This window comes from Equus quagga, chromosome 11 (assembly GCF_021613505.1).
Source record: "Equus quagga isolate Etosha38 chromosome 11, UCLA_HA_Equagga_1.0, whole genome shotgun sequence".
NCBI classification, from domain to species: domain Eukaryota; kingdom Metazoa; phylum Chordata; class Mammalia; order Perissodactyla; family Equidae; genus Equus; species Equus quagga.
The window spans coordinates 102548829-102569026 of NC_060277.1; the positions used below are offsets into that span (position 1 = coordinate 102548829).

At 50.0% G+C, this 20198-nt stretch overlaps 1 protein-coding gene across 1 annotated transcript; it reads right to left on the reverse strand.

The window, feature by feature from the left end:
- Positions 1–676: 676 nt before the first annotated feature.
- On the reverse strand, positions 677–14897 carry CACNG1 (calcium voltage-gated channel auxiliary subunit gamma 1). The gene is made up of 4 exons (XM_046676494.1): positions 14478–14897; positions 3084–3158; positions 1883–2020; positions 677–1439 (listed from the first exon to the last, which is right to left on the reverse strand). The coding sequence occupies exons 1-4, from the start codon at positions 14710–14712 to the stop codon at positions 1213–1215; spliced, it is 675 nt and encodes a 224-aa protein (XP_046532450.1). The 5' UTR covers positions 14713–14897; the 3' UTR covers positions 677–1212.
- Positions 14898–20198: the final 5301 nt, after the last annotated feature.

The following is a 20198-nucleotide window of genomic DNA, read 5'->3' on the forward strand; positions in this document are numbered from 1 at the left end:
TCATGAAATATTATTCTTTTTTTTTTTTTTTTTTAACCATTTAAAACTGTAAAAACCACCTTCGCTTGCGGGCCACACAACAGGTGGCAGCCAGGTTTGGCTCCAGGGTCATAGTTCGTTGAGCCCTGCTCCAGAAGACCGAGCTCCACACGGGACTTGTGGTCACACTCAAGGCAGGGGGCACGTGATCCTCTCTGCCCACTGTGTCTGACTGCCCGCCCCAGGGCTGAGTGCGGTGGGTTTGGAAGGTAGCAGAGTGTAAATTACGGCGCTCCCTGTGGCTGCAAGTGTCTGACCGCTAAGCCCTGCTTCCTAATGTTCTTTGCAACAGAAATCCGGCATCGGAAACTGGACACCATGCCTGTGCCACGTTAGTGCTGTGTTAGCACTTGGATGCCGGGCATGCTGGTGCGCTGGAGAGAAGCCCTCCTTATTTTTAACACCCTAGCCTAGTCAGATGGTCTCTGGCTTCTCCCAAAGAAAATCCAGGCCCAGAGGTACAAGTTGGAATTCAGAACCTCTAAGGCTTGTTGGTGAAAGGGACCCGTTCCCCATCACCCCCACAAAAGTCCTAGACATACCCAGGGGACAAGCTTTCTTTTCTCCTTTGGGGTCATGGGGCCCCAGAGCTGTGGTCAGGAATGCAAGCAACTTCTATGCACAGTGCAAGGAAAAAGCAAGTTTTCAAAGAACTTTTATTTCAAACCACAGTCAGATTCTACTCAGTTAAAAATGCTTCTCTGGCCTCCTGGAAGCCAAGGAGGGGATGTTCAGGTCACCAGAAAGGGTGTATCGTGTCACCAAGGAGGAGAGAGGGGCACACCCAGAACTGGTGAATGAGCACAGGGTGTCCTTGTAAGGAGTCCCTGTGAGGCTAAAAGAGGACAAGTGGAGCCAGCTTACCAAATAAAACCGGCACAGTGAGGACAACATGGGGCTCCAGTGGCAGGTCAGGCCTCTGCACACATCTGCGCACCTGCTGGCCCTGCCTCCCTCCCATCGCGGGCAGGTCTGGGTCTTGTCCACTTGCTGGATTCTGGAGGAGCCCGTCGCAGCTCAGAGAGGAGCTCAGAAAGGGGAAAGCAGCTGTGGCTGTCGTGGGGTCGTGGGAACAGGGGGGAGGTAAAGCTCCCACCTCCTTTCTAGAATGTTCTGAGCTGGGCTCGGCTTCCTGAGGGTAAAACCCCCAGAGTCGCTGCGGCAGCAGGAGGGCTAGTGCTCCGGCTCGGCGTCCATGCAGGACTCCCAGGGGTGCTGGGGCATTCGCGGCAGGGAGAAGAGCAGCAGGGCCAGGCCGCCGAGGAAGAGGAGGACAAAGGCGGCGCAGGCGCAAGCGAAGGACCAGGAGTAATAGTACTCGATCCAGACGGTGTCCTCGCTGTCGATCATGCGCTTCACCGACTGGCGCATGACCTCCACCGAGACGAAGATGCAGAGCCCTGAGGGCAGAGGGGACTCTCAGGGCCGGGGGTCCTGCTGCACGGAGGGAGGGGGACGGGGTGGGGCGGGGGACCTGGCCAAACTGCCCCGAGGCTGAGGTTCCAACTGGGAACCTGCAAAAGCGAGCCCTCTGCCTGCCACGGCACAATGCGCGCATCCCCAGAAGGTTACCCGTGGTTCTTTCCTTTTGTTAGAATTTTTTTTTTTAATTAATTTACATTTTTGTTAGTAATTAGTATTGCTCTTAGTGGCTTGGGGATTAAGCCTTTGTGAAAAATGGACAAATTGCCAAGATCTCGCGCCCCTCCACCCCTGGAGGTGCTGCGGCCTTGCCCAGGTTTGCCCCCGGGGGGAGCCCAGGAATTTCCCCGTAGCCCAGACCCCGGGAAGGCAGAGAAGGGGGCGGCCGCGCCCCGCTGCCTGGGCAGGGGCCCCCTCCTACCTGCAAAGGCGTAGAACATGGACGCCGGCCTCAGCAGGTAATCTCGCTTCTTCCTGAAGGACAGGAGCGCGCAGACGCTCCCCATGATGACGAAGCCGAGGCTGAAGATGGCGATGGCAGCCGCCGAGATGCTGTACTCTACGACACGCAAAGGGGCGCAGGTGGCACCCCGGCGCCTCAGAATAGCCTCGTCCCCTGGACCTTTGGTCACCGCTGGTTGTGCCTCCAACCAGGCGAGTGACACTGCCACATACTATTATTCCCACTTCACATATGAGAAAACAGAGGGCCCCAGAGATTGAATCTCTCACTCAAAGTCCTACAGTGGGTACCGGGCGGGGCCAGGATGGTAACATGATCCAATTCCAACTCCCACGCTTCTGGGGCACCAACTGAACTTCTTCCCCCAGGGGCAGGGCCTCGGAAGGAGGCAGGAGGCCTGTGGCTGGCGACCTTTCTGGGGCAGAAACCTTCGCTTGAGTGACAGGGTGGAAGGCTGCACTCGGCCTGGGGATGGTCTGTCCTGGGACTGGCAGGCAGCCTCCGGAAGGAGGACAGAGCGTGGCTTGTTACAGAGCAAGATGTGTGTGAGGGTCTGTGTGTGTGCACCCGCACGTGCAGCATAGGTGTAAAGATGCCTCAGTGTGTGTTAGTGTGTGCACAGGCGTGTAAGGATCCATCAGAGTGTGTGTGTGTATGTGTGTCTGTGCACAGGCAGATTCGGGCGTGGACTCACAACGCTGGGCATGTATTGAGCTCCTTGGTTCCCAAAAGGCCCCAGGGCCCTTGTGTGTGCTCCGGGCCGCTCCCGCGTACCCCCATGTCCCTGCTCTCCTGATTCTCGGGGAGTGATTTGCGGGCGAGGGGGGGAATCAGACAGTTCCCCCCAGACTCTGACCACCAGCCCTGGGAACCATCATGGGGATTTCGAGCTCCTGTTCCATTTTCGCGGCTCCTGCCCCAGCAGTTTGCCTTGCGCTCTGGGGAAGAATGCATTCTTTCTGCAATTTGGGAGCCTGCAAACCAGGGGCCATCTCTTTTGCAAACTCTCCCAAGCCCCAGAGTGGAAGTCCAGGACGCCTGGTGAGGGAGCGCTGTTGCTGCAGGAACAAAGAGGGGTTTTTGTGCCAAGTGATTTTCTGGCTCAGCAGTGTGTGCCGGAAGTCACTTCTCGCCCTCCCCCTTCCCACCACGGGCTCACCTTTCTGAGTGGTGACTTCGAAGATCTCCGAGCTCTCACCTGGGTTAAAATGTCTGAAGTAGGAACAGTTTTTCTCTGCAAAGGAGGGAGACAGCCTGTGAGCGGAGAGAGCGGGCCTGCACCCGGGACAGCAGCTTGGCCCGGAGAGGGCAGGTGCCACTGCAGGGGTGGGCGTGAGGGGGCCCTCTTCGCCCCAAACCCTGACTCTGGGCTGAAACAAACATCTTTCTCTGACCCTTAGACCAAAATTTCAGTAGGATAAGGGGCTGCACAAGAGGCTGGGAGCTCTTCAGGGAGCTAAGGCTGCCTGAGTCAAGGGGGCAGACAGCGCTGTGCTTACTGAGCCCATTAGGCAGATGGAGTGACTGAGGCCCAGGCTCAAGTCATTTGTCAGGGGGTGCAGGATACATGGCCAAGAAAGGGCCAAACAGTGGTTCCCAGCCAGGGCTGATTCTGCCCCCCAAAGGACACTGGGCAATGTCTGGAGACATTTTTGGTGTCACAACTGAGCAGAGCTACTACTGGCATCTAGTGAGTAGAGGCCAAGGATGATGCTAACCATCCTACAATGCACAGGACAGCCCCCTAAAACAGAATTATCCGGCCCCCAAATGTCAGCCGTGCTGAGGTTCAGAAACCCACTATCACACCAAAATCTAGGGCTGTGTTTCTTATCAGCATCCAGGCCCACCCGGATCCGCTGATTGTGATCTGGGAAGCAAGCAGTGTTTTTCAAAAGCTTTCTAGGAGATTCTGATACTCAGTCAGATTGGAAAGTCCTGCTCTAGGCCCCTTAAAATGTGCCACGAAGGGCTTTTCTGAGTGGGCCATCTGGATGGACTTCAGTGAAGGGTAGAGAACGTCCAATCAAGGGCCAAATGTGACCGTCACCTCATTTCATCAGACCCTCGACACCTGAGGCTGTAGAGGCAGCCCGGACAAGACCTCCCCTGGTGAGCTGCTTGGCCCACTTGATAAGAGTCAGAAAAGCCAAAGAAGGTCTGTGGACAGAAGGATCAAAGATCTGGATTTGATGGGAGTGCAGAGGAAGAGCTTAGAACAAAGAAATTCATGGTGACTTTAAATGTAATTTCAGGCATAATTGCTCTCCCATTTGTCTCCTTTAATCTCTTTTATAACTAGACAATACCATAAAATCAAAGGATTGTCGTATTGCTTATTGGATACAGTTTAATATACTTCACTCCTGATGTAGGAAGCAGATGAATGGGTTATTTTATATTTCTTAAAAAAACAAATTAAGGGGCTGGCCCCGTGGCAGAGTGGTTAAGTTCGCGTGCTCCGCTGCAGGCGGCCCAGTGTTTCATTGGTTCAAATCCTGGGCGCGGACATGGCACTGCTCATCAAACCACGCTGAGGCAGCATCCCACATGCCACAACTAGAAGGACCCACAACGAAGAATATACAACTATGTACTGGGGGGCTTTGGGGAGAAAAAGGAAAAAAATAAAATCTTTAAAAAAAAAAAAACAAATTAAGTTGCTTTTTATTTGTGTGAGGCCCTTCATTGATTTCGTTTTCCTGTGGATCCGTGACCCTCAATAGAAGACATCTCTGCTCCTAGCTTAGAGGGTGTCTAGTTTGTACATTCGTTTCTTCACCTCCAGGCTACCTTTAAATTATCAGGCAAGTGATACCTAGTTTCTTTTGGAAACGCGCCTGAGGTGCTGCCAGAGTCATAGCTTTCATTGGGGTGTAGGCTTCCTTCTGTCCGGCCTAAATCATCTTATTGCCACTGATGCCTGTGGTGTCCTACTCTTTCCCCCTCCTCCAATGACAGGATCGCTGGCACAGCCGTGGTTGAGGAAGGTAATGACCCCTGGAGATGGGCCTGGTTTAGCAGCAGTAAATGCTCCATCAGGTAAACAGCCATCTCTTTGAGCTTCTGTATTTAAATCACTTTCCTTTTGAACTGAGTCACCTGGGGTGTCTAGCTGCCAGTGATGATGTCAAAATTAATGCTGCTCTTTCCCGTCTCTCACAGTTTCTAGTGCTGTTTTAAAGCAAAATGCAACACTCTTAGTTTGTTAGATTATTAGCTATGAATTCTCTTGAATCACTGCTTCCATGTGGTTTGTGCTATGTCATAAGTCTCCACGTGTTTTCTTCTGGACGAAGGAAAATTTGTTTCATCCTTTAAGGGCCAATTTCAGTTGTCATTGAAAACCCTCTGAAAAGAGTCGACTGAATCAAGTGTATTTCACGGTCAGCTGCGTGCCTGACTGCTTGCAATCCGTGAGCTGAAAGCCTCTGTTGCAGAGGCTCGAGCTGAAGGCCCACGGAGAGCCTCGGGGTGGCACGGCTGTCTGGTGGTTCCAGGTTGCTGAGGTTACTCCCGCACAGGTGGTGTTTGGGTTGTCAGCTCCCCCAGGTAAACACCAGGCTCCATTCTGGACAAGCAGCTGCTGCTCCCGGGTGCCTGCGTGTCTGGGGAAGCCAGCCCGAAGATTCTGGGGTGGGTGCTTCCCCTCAGTGACCCAGGTACAATGTTCCCCTCCCTCTGCTCCCCTATAGAGTGATCTCCCACACGGGGGATGGGGGCACCCAGTGGGTAGAGTTCCCACTCAGAGCATCTGGAGGTCTCAGCTTCTCTCTGACGTGGTGGAACTTAGGACTTGAGGATGGATGGGCCAACCCCGTCGCCTCTCTTGGACTAGCACATGAGGAAGACCAATGTCTTCTGCCCTGAGCCCTGGAGAATCATCCACTCCAGGGCCCCATGGCTGCCCCTTGGAGACCACAAGCTCCTTTGTGGTCCCTGATGGCCCTGGCAGTGGTGGGGGCATGTCACACCCAGGCCTCAGCCTGGACAAGTCCAGGACTAACAAGATGCTCATTTAGGAGAAGGCAGGCCAGGCATCTGTCAGCATCACTCAAGAATTGCCCCGGGTCTGATGGGTCTGAGAGGGGCAGACCCCACCCCTGCCGCTCTGTCTGGCGGTGTCTGGGTAAGAGCATTAAGGGCAGAGCAGGGGGCGGTGGCAGTTCTGTGCAGCCTGGGTGCAGATTCTCAGCCTCCTTGCCTCTGCCTCTCTGATGACCCTCCATGCCCTCTCCTGGCCTCTATCACACTTGCACGAAGCTCAGGGCTTGCAGCTTTGCCTCAATGGGCTCCAGCCCCTTTCCTGGGCAGAAGAAGTAAGTGCTTTGGACCAAGTTGGTGGAGAAACCAATGCCAGGGTGATGACCTGTGACCATAATCAGGAGCTCTGAGGCTCCTCCAGCCTTCTCTGTCTCTGTGAGTGGCTCATGTGACTTTAATATTTGTATTTCAGAAACGCCTACCATGGAGCCAGCCCTGATGGCCTAGTGGTTAAAGTTCAGCACGCTCTGCTTCAGTGGCCCAGGTTCAGTTCCTGGGAGCAGAACCACCCCACTCAACTGTCAGTAGTCTTGCTGTGGTGGTGGCTCACATACAAGAACTGGAAGGACCGACAACTAGAAGATAGAATAATGTACTGGGGCTTTGGGGAGGAAAAACAGAGGGAAGATTGTTAACAGCTGTTAGCTCAGGGCAAATCTTCCTCTGCAAAAAAAAAAAAAAGTAAGAAAGAAAAAAGAAATGCCTACCATGAACAATCATAAGACTTAGTGGTCTAAAAACTTTAAGTGGGTTATTACTTAAAAAATATGGTGAACTCAGCTATTAGGCTTGAGAGGGGTGGAAGTATTCTGGCTAACCAAAAATTCTGGTTAAAGGAGTGATTATCTATGCAGGACTACAGCTAACTGTGCCAGTTTCAAACAACTGGAACAGAAGGCTAATTTAACTCCAAGGTGGATTTAATACAGCTCTTTGTCTGACAGCTGGAACAGCTTGCACGATTAGGGGCTGCCCCTGGGTTATCACTGAGGATATATCAGTGTGCCCAGTGCTGGTGGCTGCAGACTTTGATATATTAAAAAATCCTTGTTGATTTGCACAAAACCAAGGGAACTAGTGTTTTAGGGGTCAGAAGAAGTGTTTCAGGCACTTGTTACCTGCATCAATGCCAGGGGTGCCTTCGCCCTTTTTGTAGAAGAAGTTCTTGATGCTTCCAACAATGGTTTCTTTGTGCTCTGTCTCCCCCACCCCTCTGATTGAAGACTTTCATAAAATGGGTTGGAGAAATCCCCAGGACCCGACCCTAGAGCTTCAGAGCATTGCTGTCCTGTGGGGGAGGAGTCTAGTAATGGCTTAGGTCTCCTGCATGGGCTCGTGTGGATGGGAAAGGGGGCCCCTGAAAATCTTGGGATCAGTAGGATCGTGTTCTTTCATACGGCCCCAGTTCCTGCATCAAGTACTGGAGGAGAGGATGGGCTGCTAGGGAAATGGGGCGCTGGGACAGGCTGCTGCCTTGCCCTGAAGAGGAAGAGCTGGAAAGAAGCAACATTCCGCCCAGCCCAAGGGCAGGGGATGACCCCTCTGTGGATTCACTTGGGCTTTCAGACAGACAGCCTCTCCTGACAACTGGGGAAGCCCCTACTCTCATTCCAGAGGCATTGGAATTGACCTCAGATGTTGACCTTGTGCATGACAGTCCTTCTAAGAGTCAGTGGAAAAAACAAATCAGCCAGTTTGTGTTCTCAGAGCTTCCAACTCTCTATGGCTGAATGAGACCTTGAAAAGTCTCCTCTATTGCACCAGCTCCTGGTCCAGCTTCCTCTACACCAAGTCATGTCAAAAGCTGGCCTCTGCATTTGACAAGATCCAACAGCCATTTATGATAAAAACTCTGAACAAAATGGGCATAGAAGGAAACTACCTCAACATAATAAAGGCCATATACAACAAACCCATAGCCAACATCATACTCAATGGGCAAAAACTGAACCCCATCCCTCTGAAAACAGGAACGAGACAAGGATGCCCTCTATCACCACTCTTATTTAACATAGTACTGGAGGTCCTGGCCAGAGCAATCAGGCAAGAAAAAGGAATAAAAGGAATCCAAATAGGGAGGGAAGAAGTGAAACTCTCACTGTTTGCAGACGACATGATCTTATATATAGAAAACCCCAAAGAATCCATTGGAAAACTGTTAGAAGTAATCAACAACTACAGCAAAGTTGCAGGGTATAAAATCAATTTGCATAAATCAGTAGCATTTCTATACTCCAGTAATGAACCAACAGAAAAAGAACTCAAGAATACAATACCATTCACAATCGCAACAAAAAGAATAAAATACCTTGGGGTAAATTTAACTAAGGAAGTGAAGGACCTATATAATGAAAATTACAAGGCCTTTCTGAGAGAATTAGATGACGACATAAGGAGATGGAAAGACATTCCATGTACATGGATTGGAAGAATAAACATAGTTAAAATGTTCATTCTACCTAAAGCAATCTACAGATTCAACGCCATCCCAATCAGAATCCCAATGACATTCTTTACAGAATTAGAACAAAGAAGCCTAAAATTCATATGGGGCAATAAAAGACCCCGAATTTCTAAAGCAATCCTGAGAAAAAAAGAACAAAACGGGAGGCATCACAATCCCTGACTTCAAAACATACTACAAAGCTACAGTAATCAAAACAGCATGGTACTGGTACAAAAACAGGTGCACAGATCAATGGAACAGAATTGAAAGCCCAGAAATAAAACCACACATCTATGGACAGCTTATCTTTGACAAAGGAACTGAGGGCATACAATGGAGAAAAGAAAATCTTTTCAACAAATGGTGCTGGGAAAACTGGAAAGCCACATGTAAAAGAATGAAAATTGACCATTCTTTTTCACCATTCACCAAAATAAACTCAAAATGGATCAAAGACCTAAAGGTGAGACCTGAAACCACAAGGCTTCTGGAAGAAAATGTAGGCAGTACACTCTTTGACATCAGTATTAAAAGGATCTTTTCGGACACCATGCCTTCTCAGAGAAGGGAAACAATAGAAAGAATAAACAAATGGGACCTCATCAGATTAAAGAGCTTCTTCAAGGCAAATGAAAACAGGATTGAAACAAAAAAACAACCCGCTAACTGGGAAAAAATATTTGCAAGTCATATATCTGACAAAGGCTTAATATCCTTAATATATAAAGAACTCTCGCAACTCAACCACAAAACATCAAACAACCCAATCAAAAAATGGGCTGGAGACATGAACAGACATTTCTCCAAAGAAGATATACTGATGGCCAATAGGCACATGAAAAGATGCTCATCATCGCTGATCATCAGGGAAATGCAAATCAAAACTACACTAAGATATCACCTTACACCTGTTAGAATGACAAAAATATCTAAAACTAATAGCAACAAATGTTGGAGAGGTTTCGGAGAAAAAGGAACCCTCATACACTGCTGGTGAGAATGCCAACTGGTGCAGCCACTATGGAAAACAGTATGGAGATTCCTCAAAAAACTAAAAATAGAACTACCATACGATCCAGCCATCCCACTACTGGGTATTTATCCAAAGAGCCTGAAGTCAGCAATCCCAAAAGTCCTGTGCACCCCAATGTTTATTGCAGCACTGTTTACAATAGCTAAGACGTGGAAGCAACCTAAATGCCCATCAACAGACGAATGGATAAAGAAGATGTGGTACATATATACAATGGAATACTACTCAGCTGCAAAACAGAACAAAATCATTCCATTTGCAATAACATGGATGGATCTTGAGAGAATTATGTTAAGTGAAATAAGCCAGCAAGAGAAAGATAATCTGTGTATAACTCCACTCATATGAGGAATTTAAAACTATGGACCAAGAACAGTTTAGTGGATACCAGGGGAAAGGTGGGGTGGGGGGTGGGCACAAAGGGTGAAGTGGTGCACCTGCAACATGACTGACAAACATTAATGTACAATTGAAATTTCACAAGATTGTAACCTATCAATAACTCAATAAAAAAAAATAATAATAAAAAAAACTGGCCTCTGATGTGTTTGCTTGGGTCTGCAGCTTGTATGAGTGGTGTTTGTAAATACTATGGCAGGTGTGGGAGGGGACTGGAGAGCAAAGAGGCTCTGGATGTGAGACTTGGATGTTGAACTTCTGCTTGTCAGATGGTTAGCCTTATGAAGGCCACTCTGAGCCTCAGTTTTCCTGCATGTAGAATGAGAACCACCTGTAGAATGAGAGCCTCGTCACTGGACTTTTGTAAAGTAATACGATGCAGTGACTAAGAAGGTGAATTTTAGGGGTGTGGATCCTAGCTGCTCTGCCCTGGTAACTGTGTGACCTTGGTCAAATTACTCAGTTTCTCTGTGCCTCATTTTCTTTATCTGCAAGATGGGATGATGATAATAGTATGGACCTCATAGAGAATTTTGTGAGGATTAGATGAGTTTATATATATATATATATATATATTTATGTCATCCCACTGCCTTCCGGCCTCCACGGTTTCTGGGAAAAATCAGCTGTTCGTCTTATTAAGACTTCTTTGTGTGTGATGAGTTGCTTCTCACTGCTTACAAGATTCTCTGTCTTTATCTTTCAACAGTTTGATTGTGATATATCTAGGTGTGGATTTATCCTACTTAGAGTTAATTAATCTTCATAGATCTTTAGATTAATGTTTTTCATCAAATTTTGGAAATTTTTGGTCATTTCTTTTTTTTTTTTAGGAAGATTAGCCCTGAGCTAACATCTGCCACCAATTCTCCTCTTTTTGCTGAGGAAGACTGGCCCTGAGCTAACATCTGTGCCCATCTTCCTCTACTTTATATGTGGGATGCCTACCACAGCACAGCTTGACAAGCAGTGTGTAGGTCCACACCCAGGATCTGAACCGGCGAACCCCAGGCTGCCAAAGCGGAATATGTGAACTTAATCGCTGTGCCACCAGGCTGGCCCCGGTCATTCCTTTTTTACACATGCTTCTTGTTCCTTTGCCTCTCTCTCTTCTCCTCCTGGGACTACTACTATGCATATGTTGGTACATTTGATACTGTCTCACAGTATCTGAGGCTCTGTTCCTTTTTCTTCATTCTCTTTTTCTATCTGTTCCTCAGACTAGCTAATCTCAGTTGACCCATCTTCAAGTTCATTGATTCTTTCTTCCACTTACTCAGATCTGCTACTGAACCATTCTAGTGAATTTTTTCTTGCAATTATTGTAATTCTCAACTGCAGAAATTCTATTAGGTCCTTCTAAAATAATGTCTATCTCTCCTTGATATTCTCTATTTCATGGGACATCATTCTCATCTTTACTTTATTCTATAGACATTGTTTCTTTTAGTTCTTTGAATATACCCAAAATAGCTGACTTAAAGTCTCCGTCTGGTAAGTCCAATATGTGGGCTTCCCCTATTGACTGCTTTTTTTCCCCTTACATATGGGCTATTTTTAGTTCTTTGCTTGTCTTGAAATTTTTTAAAATTTAAAATTTAAGTTTAAAACTGGACAGTTTAAACAATGTAACGTATCAATTCTGAAATCAGATTCCCACCCTTTCCCAGGGTTTTTTCCTGTTGCCATTTACTCTTGTTTGGTTAGTGACTTTTCTGGATTAATTTTGTAAAGTCTGCATTCCTTGTCATGTGTGGCCACTGAAATCTCTGCTCAGTTAGTTTGGTGGTCAGCTCACAGAGATTTCCTAAAGTGCTTGGAACCAATGTATCTCCCAGTCTTTACTGAGGGGCTCTGTGCTAAGCAGAGAGGTAAGCATGCAGCTCAGCAGTTTACATTTCTGCCTCAGCCTTCACTTCTGTTTGCACACAGCTTCAAGATAGGTCAGAGGTAAGAGCCCAGGACCTTCTCAGGTCTTTCCTGTGCATGCATATAGCACTGTGCATGCACATGGCCTTCTAAAGTCTCAGGAATATGTTGGAGCTTTTCCAAGCCACCTCGGACATCTCATGCTCTAGTTTTTCAGTTAGCCTATTTTTTGCCCTAACTGTTATCTACCACCTCAGGCAGTCATGATATTAAACAATTGTTTCTAATTGTTTTTGACAAATGCCCCCTGGGAAAAAGACTGTTCCACAGCATGAGCTCAGAGTCAGGTCAAATAAAGACAGCCTTGCAAGCGAGAACTTCCAGGGAACCACCAGGCAGATCAAATAATGACAATTCTCTGGAAATGAGGCTTTGAAAGAGATCCAGGCCTGTTCTGTCCTCTCTGGTGGCTACCAGGCTGCTGGTTTTCACTATGATTCAGACTGTTGGTCTTCAAGGCTATGGCACAGTTGGGGAGGGAGGAACAGGAACAGAGGAAGTTAAAACAGCACAAAGCTCACTGTTCTTACCGAGATTCACCCGTCTTTTTCTTAAATAAGCACTTGCTGGATTGCCGGAGGACTGGTTAATTTCCAAAGTACTGAAAAAGGTTATTGCGACCATTTTGCCAATGTTCTCCTTGTTTTTATGGAGAAGAGGATTTTTGGAGGTTCTTATTCTGTCATTTCTTCTGGTGTCATCCAAAGTTAATATGCGTAAAGCACTTAAAACAGTGTTTGGCAGATAGTGCTGTATTTGTGTTTGCAGTTATTATCATTATTGTTATTGTTAGTAATAAATGAGAGAACACGTTTGAACTCTATTCCTCCCTCCAGAAAAGAGTGATCCCAGAGAGCACAGGAAGAGCGGGTAGGGAAAGACAGAGATGTCCACTCTCAGAGAAAGGGGAGGGGAGAAGGCAGGAACACACTTCGGAAGCTTGTTGGGGGCGAGGCAGGGCTCACAAGCATGGGAGTGTGATTCACTCTGGGCCAGGGCAAGAAGGCACGGTCTAGGCTCACGCAGGCTCAAGGCCAAGCCATGCCTGCTGGGCGGCTGATCCAGTCACCTCCCACCGCTCTGTCTTTTCCTTGTATAGACTCGGCTCACCTCCCTGCTCATGGGCTCTGTAAACTCACCAGACTTTAAAAGGCAGGTGCCTCCAAGGACAGGTGGGCAGGCCTGTAACAGTGCGTTCCCCTGCGTGGTCCCTGGAGAGTCTGCCCTGCCCGCCCTGCCCTGCCCTGCCCTGCCCAGGGGAGTTGGCTGGATGAGGCATGTGTTTACGGGCATGCTCAGCAGCGGCTGAGGGGTGTGGGCCTCTGGGCTATGTGATGTTCTTCAAGCACATGACCATGCCTATTAAAGCCTTCAGCCCCGGGACTTGGTGTTTCCAAGACAGCTGGGTATTTACGAGTCTTCCGGGTATCCAGTGGGAACGAGCAAGGCAGGGGTTTCCTGGAGCCAGCAAGAGGGGGAGGACGAGGAAGGAGAGAAGTGGGAGGAATGAGGGTTAGGCCCCTTTATCCCACACACAGGCTGCAAGATCTCTGGGGACTCAACCCTGGCTTCCTTGAAGGGCAGAGTGCAAGGAACACCCACGCTGATAACAGAGGGAGTAATTCCGAAAACTGGTGGGATCCTGCGCTCACCTTTGTCCACTGCCTCCTCAGAGGGACATTTGTAAACACTGGAAGGGACTTTATGTTGCTGAGCCCAAGCACCGTTTTTTACAGGTGGAAGCAGAGGCCGCAATGGGCTTTGTCAGCCCCCATAGTTACTGGGGGGTTGTGGCAGTGCGTGACCAGCGCCCAGCCCTCCGATCCTCCACACAGGGCCCTTTTCTCGCACATGTGCTATTTGCTATGAATGTAGGGGGCTCCACGGCTGCAGAATAGACTGCTCACCCCAATATCAGATATTCTCGACAAGGAGCTCACCACCTTCAGTGTGTGGTTCAGTCACCTGGCAGGAAATCGAGGAATGCACTTAAATTACAGCAGAAGGAAGTGCTTTCCAACTCTGCAGGCGTCTGAGCTAAGAGAGCATGTACAGAGGACTGACAGTTCTGACAAAAAGGCAGGTGGCTCATTAGAAACCAGGTCCTGCTTCACAAACGTGTGACCTGTGCAGACGTTCAAGGCCCTGCACCCAGAAGGGACCCCTGTGTGGTTTCATGCTTTGCTGTCACCATCTTGAAATTCTTAAAAATAATTACAATTTCATTTAATTGTATTTTCCTTTTGCACCAGGCCTTGTAAATTCTCTAGCCCATCCTGTCTACACCCCAGTCTGGAGACTGGGGAATGGACATGCCAGCTGAGCACATAAGGCCACCCAGCATGTGTGTGAAGGGAGAGAGTGGAGCTGGGCACACCCAGAAGAGTGACTGCGGCTGGGGTCAGACGCCCCTAGTATGGTAGATCCACGGTTTCTTTCTTGAGCCTCTTGCCCCACCACTCTAGCCCTCTGCTCTGAGTGAAAAGCGCCAAGCCTCAGCAAGAGAGAAATAGCCAAAGACAAATGCCCTCCTTTGCAGTTGCAACCACATGCAATTCCGATCCTCTTCCCGCGGCCCAGAGGGCTGGGCAGTGGGCCTGTTCCGAGACTGGCAGACCTGCCCTCTTTCCCACGGGCGACTTTTCCAGGGGGACGGGGAAGGGCAGGAGGCAAGGACAGGGCACAGAGAGTGAGTACATTACCCCCAGGCAGGGTGATGGGTCCGCAGCTCTTGTCCTTGTTGTCACTCATGACAATACGCTTGGTGCAAATCCGCCAGAGGCCGAAGTGGGCTGCGTCGCAGGTGGCATTATGGTGCTCCATGTGGGGGCTCAGCACGGCCCAGTAGTCGGTCACCACGGCCACCATGGCCAGCACGATGCCCACCAGGATGCAGAATAGGGTCAGGCGGACCTTCAGCGCTTTGGTCTGGGACATGGTGGTGGCGGAGGAGTGGGTGCTCTGGGCAGGCCTGGTGGCAGCGTCTCCCCAGGCAGGTGGAGCTGGGCTGGGGTGGTGGTGGCGGTTGTGGAGCTGGGGTGGAAGCTAAGTTTAGTGTGCCCGGCCGAGCCAGAGCGGGCTGGCCTTGGGGCGGAGGGACGCTGGATGGAGCTGAGCAGCTGCCCAGACGTGTCAGGGGCCTGAGGGAGGCTTCTATTAATGCACATCTCCAGGCGTGTCACCGACGACCGCGTCTCCTCGGGTTTCAGGGCTTTCTTCCCCTCTTGGAGCCAGAAATACCCCAGGGAGGGGTGAAGAGAGAAGACTTTAGATGGTGACTTGAGACCTCTACGGAGCGACAGCTCAGAATGCCTGAGTAGGGAGGGGACGAGGGATGGGCAACAGGGACACTACGGGCGTGGGGATCTGCCTGCTCTGGGCTGCAGGAGAAAGGGGACCCTGGAGGACACAGGCGCACAGCCTTCTGTTCTCCCACTGCGCAGGCCGGTCACTAGGGCGGGGTGAGTGGGTCCCTGTCCCGGGAGTCTGGGGGACCCAGGATCCTGCCTCAGGACATCTTGGGGGCCCCCTGCCCAAGGCCTCTGAAGCCCCCCTCCCAGGCATGCACTTCAGCCCCAAGCCCACCGTATCCCCAAACCGCAGGAAAAGTGCAGGTGGTTCCTGGGCCTGGCATTACCTAACGCTGTGCCCAGTGTGAGAACGTTGTTTCCTTTTGAATTCTCCCATCCCTCCAACTGGGTCCAGAAGAAAAGCTCCATGTGGAGTAAGTCTTTAACACCTTCCTGATGCTTATAAATCAAAGAACAGCCTGGAGAAGACAGAGAATCCAGGTGGACCTGGCTGTAGTTCTGTTTCCATTTTACTGTTCTAGTTTGACATCTATTAATGGCAGGTAATAAAGATTTCCCACTTATGTTTCTATTTACGAAATAAATATGTTTAAGTAAAAAAAGAACAGAAGTAGGTCGATTTATGGGTGACTATCAAGAGGTTAACGGGTGTGTGGATATAGCAGAGGCGATACGAGAGTTTGGGACCACCCTCTGAGAGTCACCTGCCCACACGCCCCCGGGCCGGTACTCCAGGCTCTAGCCCCTACAGCCTGGGTTCTGCATCTCTTCGCAGTTCACCAGGTGCCTCTTTTTGGGTGGATCCAAGAGGCTGATGTGTGGCCAGGAGTAGATCCCTGAGCTGGGCAGGGCTTTGAGCTTCAAAATCCTGGCTCAGGTTGACACAATTTACAGAAAGACTGCCTGCGTGTGGGTAACACTCAGGGGTCCAGATTTGGAGTCACAGACTGTTAATAATAATGATAATTGTAATGGCAGCTCATCGTCAGTGAGTGCTTACTATATACCAGGCGCTCTGCCAAGCCTTTCCATGTCATTAGTCAATCTTCACACCAATCCATGAGGGGGGAACGACTATTATTCCCATTTTACAGATGAAGACATGGAGGCTCAGAGACACAAAGCAATTTGTCCAAGGTCACATAGCAGGTAAATGGTGAAGCCAGGTTTCAGAACCTGGAACCCAAACTCTTGACCGATGGTTGGAGCTGGGAGGAAAGTTCAAGATCTCTTGTGACTCCAGAAGAGGGGAAACATAGTTTTCTTTTACCCTTCTAAGCTCTCAGCTCAGGCCCCTGTACCAAAAGATAGATTAACAAGAGAAAAGCATACAAATTTATTTCATATAAGTTATACACGACATGGGAGCCTTGACACAGGAAATAAAGACCCAAAGAAATGGTTAAATCTGAGCGTTTTTATGCCAGGTGTGATGAAGCGGAAAGTTGTGGAAAAATATGATGGGACTAAAAGAAGTGTCCGCTCAGTGTAGCCCGCTGGGAGAGCCAGCAGGTCTGTTGGTTCAGACTCCCCTCAGCGTCTGGGGATCCGGATGCTCCAGTCCGCGGTGCATAGCGAGCCCCTTGCCCATGGGGGGTTTTATGACCCGCTTCAGGTCTCAGATTCCTTCAGCTGAAAATATTCAATATGCCAAGGTGCCATGATTGGCGGTAGCACGTCCTCAACCCCGTCATGACTGATAAAAGGAAGCCGCAGCCTAGAGAGAGGACGTGACAAGCCAGGCTACCCTGTGAACAAGCACCAGCGCTGAGCTGAGACCTGGCGTCTCCAGCCGCAGGCTGGCGTGAGGGCAGTTACATCTGAGGCAGTGACAGCAGAACCTTCAGGTTACAAACCAGCCTCCCCATGCAGGTGGGAATCTCTCGAGAGCTTCTGTCTCAACCTTCCTCATCTCCACTCCCCTTCTCTCCCTGTCCCCCACTCCGTGTTCCCAGTGCCGGCTAACCCATCATAACCGACTGACTTATTGATGCCCGTCACTGCCCTGCTTCAGCTCAGAGAGTGGCTGTCTGTTTCCAGGCAGGTGGGCCCTCTCCACGGAGAACTGTTGGAGGCTGAGACACGGCACACACCGCCCTGTGGGCCCATCCTCAGGAGCCAGGCAGCTGAGCTTCTCAGGGGACACTGGGGAGCCTGAGGCAGACCCACTGTGTGCCAGGCACACCAGCAGAACAGCAGTTGGAGAGCAAGAAGAAAGTTTTTTAAGACAGAATATCTAGAAAGAAGCCATTTTAATTTTAGCACAACAAGCAGATACAGTGTCATTTGAAGAAATACAAATGTATTTTGAGTTTCCTGCTGTGGTGGGGGAGGACGCCCTAGGCTCTCCAGTCCCGGAAGCCTCTGAAGGTCGTGGGAAGCGCCCTAGCGGGGCCTGGCACACGGGACATGCTCCGCATCAGCCGGAACAACACTGCAGGCCCATCAGAGGCCAGGCTGCGCCCTCCCTCAGTGGGGGGCAGGTTTGTGCCACATGAGGGGTCCCGAGTCCTCCTGCCCAGCCAGCAAAGGCATTAAAGATTGGTGGTCTCTTCCTTTTGAAGTAGTCTTTGTGCAAATCTACATGAGGCTGGCAGCTCTAGGTGTTGCAGGCAAGTCTACTTTCTCTCTCCGTTTACTAAAAGCTCCTTCAACCAGATCTTTTCTGCTCACAGAGGCCAGCTCCAGGCTGCCTGCTCGGTTCCTAGGACCTTGCTGGGCCAGGAAGAGGGCTTGGTGGACGCTGGCATTTGCTGGGAGCTGGGGCTGGGGGACCCCAGCATGCTCCGCACAGGTCCTACCTTTTCCAGGGCACCAGGAAGAGTGAGGGCAACGTGAGAGAGTGGGGAGCAGCTTGCGGTGATGGATCCGGCCAGCCTCAGGACGAGACCCTTGCTCTGCCCGTCTCCAGCTGTGTGGCTTCCCGCAAGTCGTTACCTCTCTAGGCTGCCCTTTCCTCATCCATAAACTGAGAGCAGTGGAGCCTGGCTGGGGAGCTGGTGTAAGGATTCGAGATAACGCACTTTACCAGCTTAGGCCGCGGGAGGTGCTGTGGACTCAGTAGGGTCCTCCCACAAGTTCACATGTTGAAGCCTAAACCCCAGAGTGATGGCATATGGAGGCGGCGCCTTTGGGAGGTGATTAGGTTTAGACAAGGTCTTGAGCGTGGGACTCCAGGATGTGATTAGTGCCCCTATACGATGAAACACCAGAGAGCTTGCTCTCTCTTTTTCTCTGCCATCTGAGGACACAGCAACAAGGCAGGAAGACAGGAAGCGGGCTCTCACCGGAACCTGCCCATGCTGGCACGCTGATCTTGGACCTCCAGACTCCAGAACCATGAGAAATAAACGTCTGTTGTTTAAGCCCCCCAGTCTATGGCCTTTTGCTGTGGCAGCCCGAGGTGACTAAGACAGTAGGCAATTGATCCAGGATGGCATTTCTTGTTATTATTACCATTATTATTATTAATGATTACAGATGGATCAGCCTTCTCTGATGGGCTATAAGCTTCTGGGGGGTAGGGATGGTGAGAGTGTGTTATGTACTCCTTCTGAGTGTCCTCAGAGAGCCCCCTGTATCTGAGCCCAGCGTGGGATCTTCATAAATGTTTGTCAAATGACTATTGGATGGATGGATGGATGGACAGACAGATGGACTGAAAGAACAAGGAGACAGAAGCTCAAATAACTTACTCCGCCAGATGATCCAAAGGACATTTCTATGTGGTTTAAGGCCACAGAAACATAAGAAACGGCAGCTGGGGCAGATCAGGACAGCTGGGACCAATGGCCACTTTGCCTGGAGGTGCTGAGGACACCCTAGGAGGGCACCTTTGTTGTCCCTGCAATCAAGTTCAAAAGGAAGCAGGCTCCTGAGATCTGACATTTTCTGTGGACACCCTTCAAAGTAGATATGCCGCACTCAGCTAATCGAGAGTTGTTTGTATTTTACCCGTCTAGACGGATCAGTTTTCACTTGTCCCAAATGACTGCTCTTCTCCCAAGAAGGATCAGAACCTAACTAGAGAGAGGAAAACACCTCCTGGAGGCGGGCCTCATTCAGAGCTGGGGCCAGCGCACACCTGGGTAGGGGCCAAATAAATCCTCTTTGGCAATGTGCTGGTCTAATTTTGAGCGCAGGCTTAATTAGGCTGAGAAGCGGCCCTGGGTGTTTGATCTAAAGATACTATGAAAAGGAAGGTGCCACTCAATTGGTCCCAACGTCTTTACGCCACTTCATCTCCCTCCCTGCGCTGCCATTCAACCTGGACCCTCTGTTGCTTCAGCCTGGCTGCCCCCAATTCCATTCTGTGAGCCAAAGATGGGCCTCTGCCTCTGCCCAGGGCACCCAGAACTCTTCCATCTTCAAAACCAGTGATGGCGTCACTCTGACCTCTGCTTCCGTCATCACATCTCCTTCTCTGGCTCTCCCCCCTCCCCCTTTCCTTTATGTGAAAGATTACATTGGGTCCACCCAGATGATCCAGGAAAATCTCCCCACCTCAAGACCCTTAATTTAATCACATCCACAAAGTCCCTTTTGCCATGTAAGGTGACACAGTCACAGGTTCCAGGGATCAGGACTTGGACATCTTTGGGGGCCGTTATTCTGCCCACTACAGGCACCGATTTACAATTCACTTGATTTTCTCTGGCATCACCTTGCAGCTCAGGTGCAGGGGTGGGGAAGATGGAAGGTGAGGTCGAAGGAGGATTGGGGCTTTTCTGGGAGGGAAAAGCTAGAAGGAAAAGGGGCCCAAGGAACTGAGGGCATCAGGACGGGTTAAGTGATACTTGCCATGTCTGCGCTGGTTAGGGTGACCCTGCAACCAGGCAGGTTGATAAATTGGGAGAAAATGGAGAGGCCAAGGCCCTGAAGGGCTTGGCGAGGTTGGAGAACAGGTGTAGTGATGCTAAAGGGGTGAAGTAATTGGGAGCATTGGAAGCTGTGGTCAGAGAGGAGGAAGATGGCCCTGAAGATTACAGTGGGGAACAGTCAGGGGTGATGACAAACGCCAAGCTGGAGATGAAGGTCAATGCAGGTGAGAAGGCCAGATGGTCAATGGAGGTGAGAAGTTCAGATGGCCAGGGGAGGTGAGAAGTTCAGATG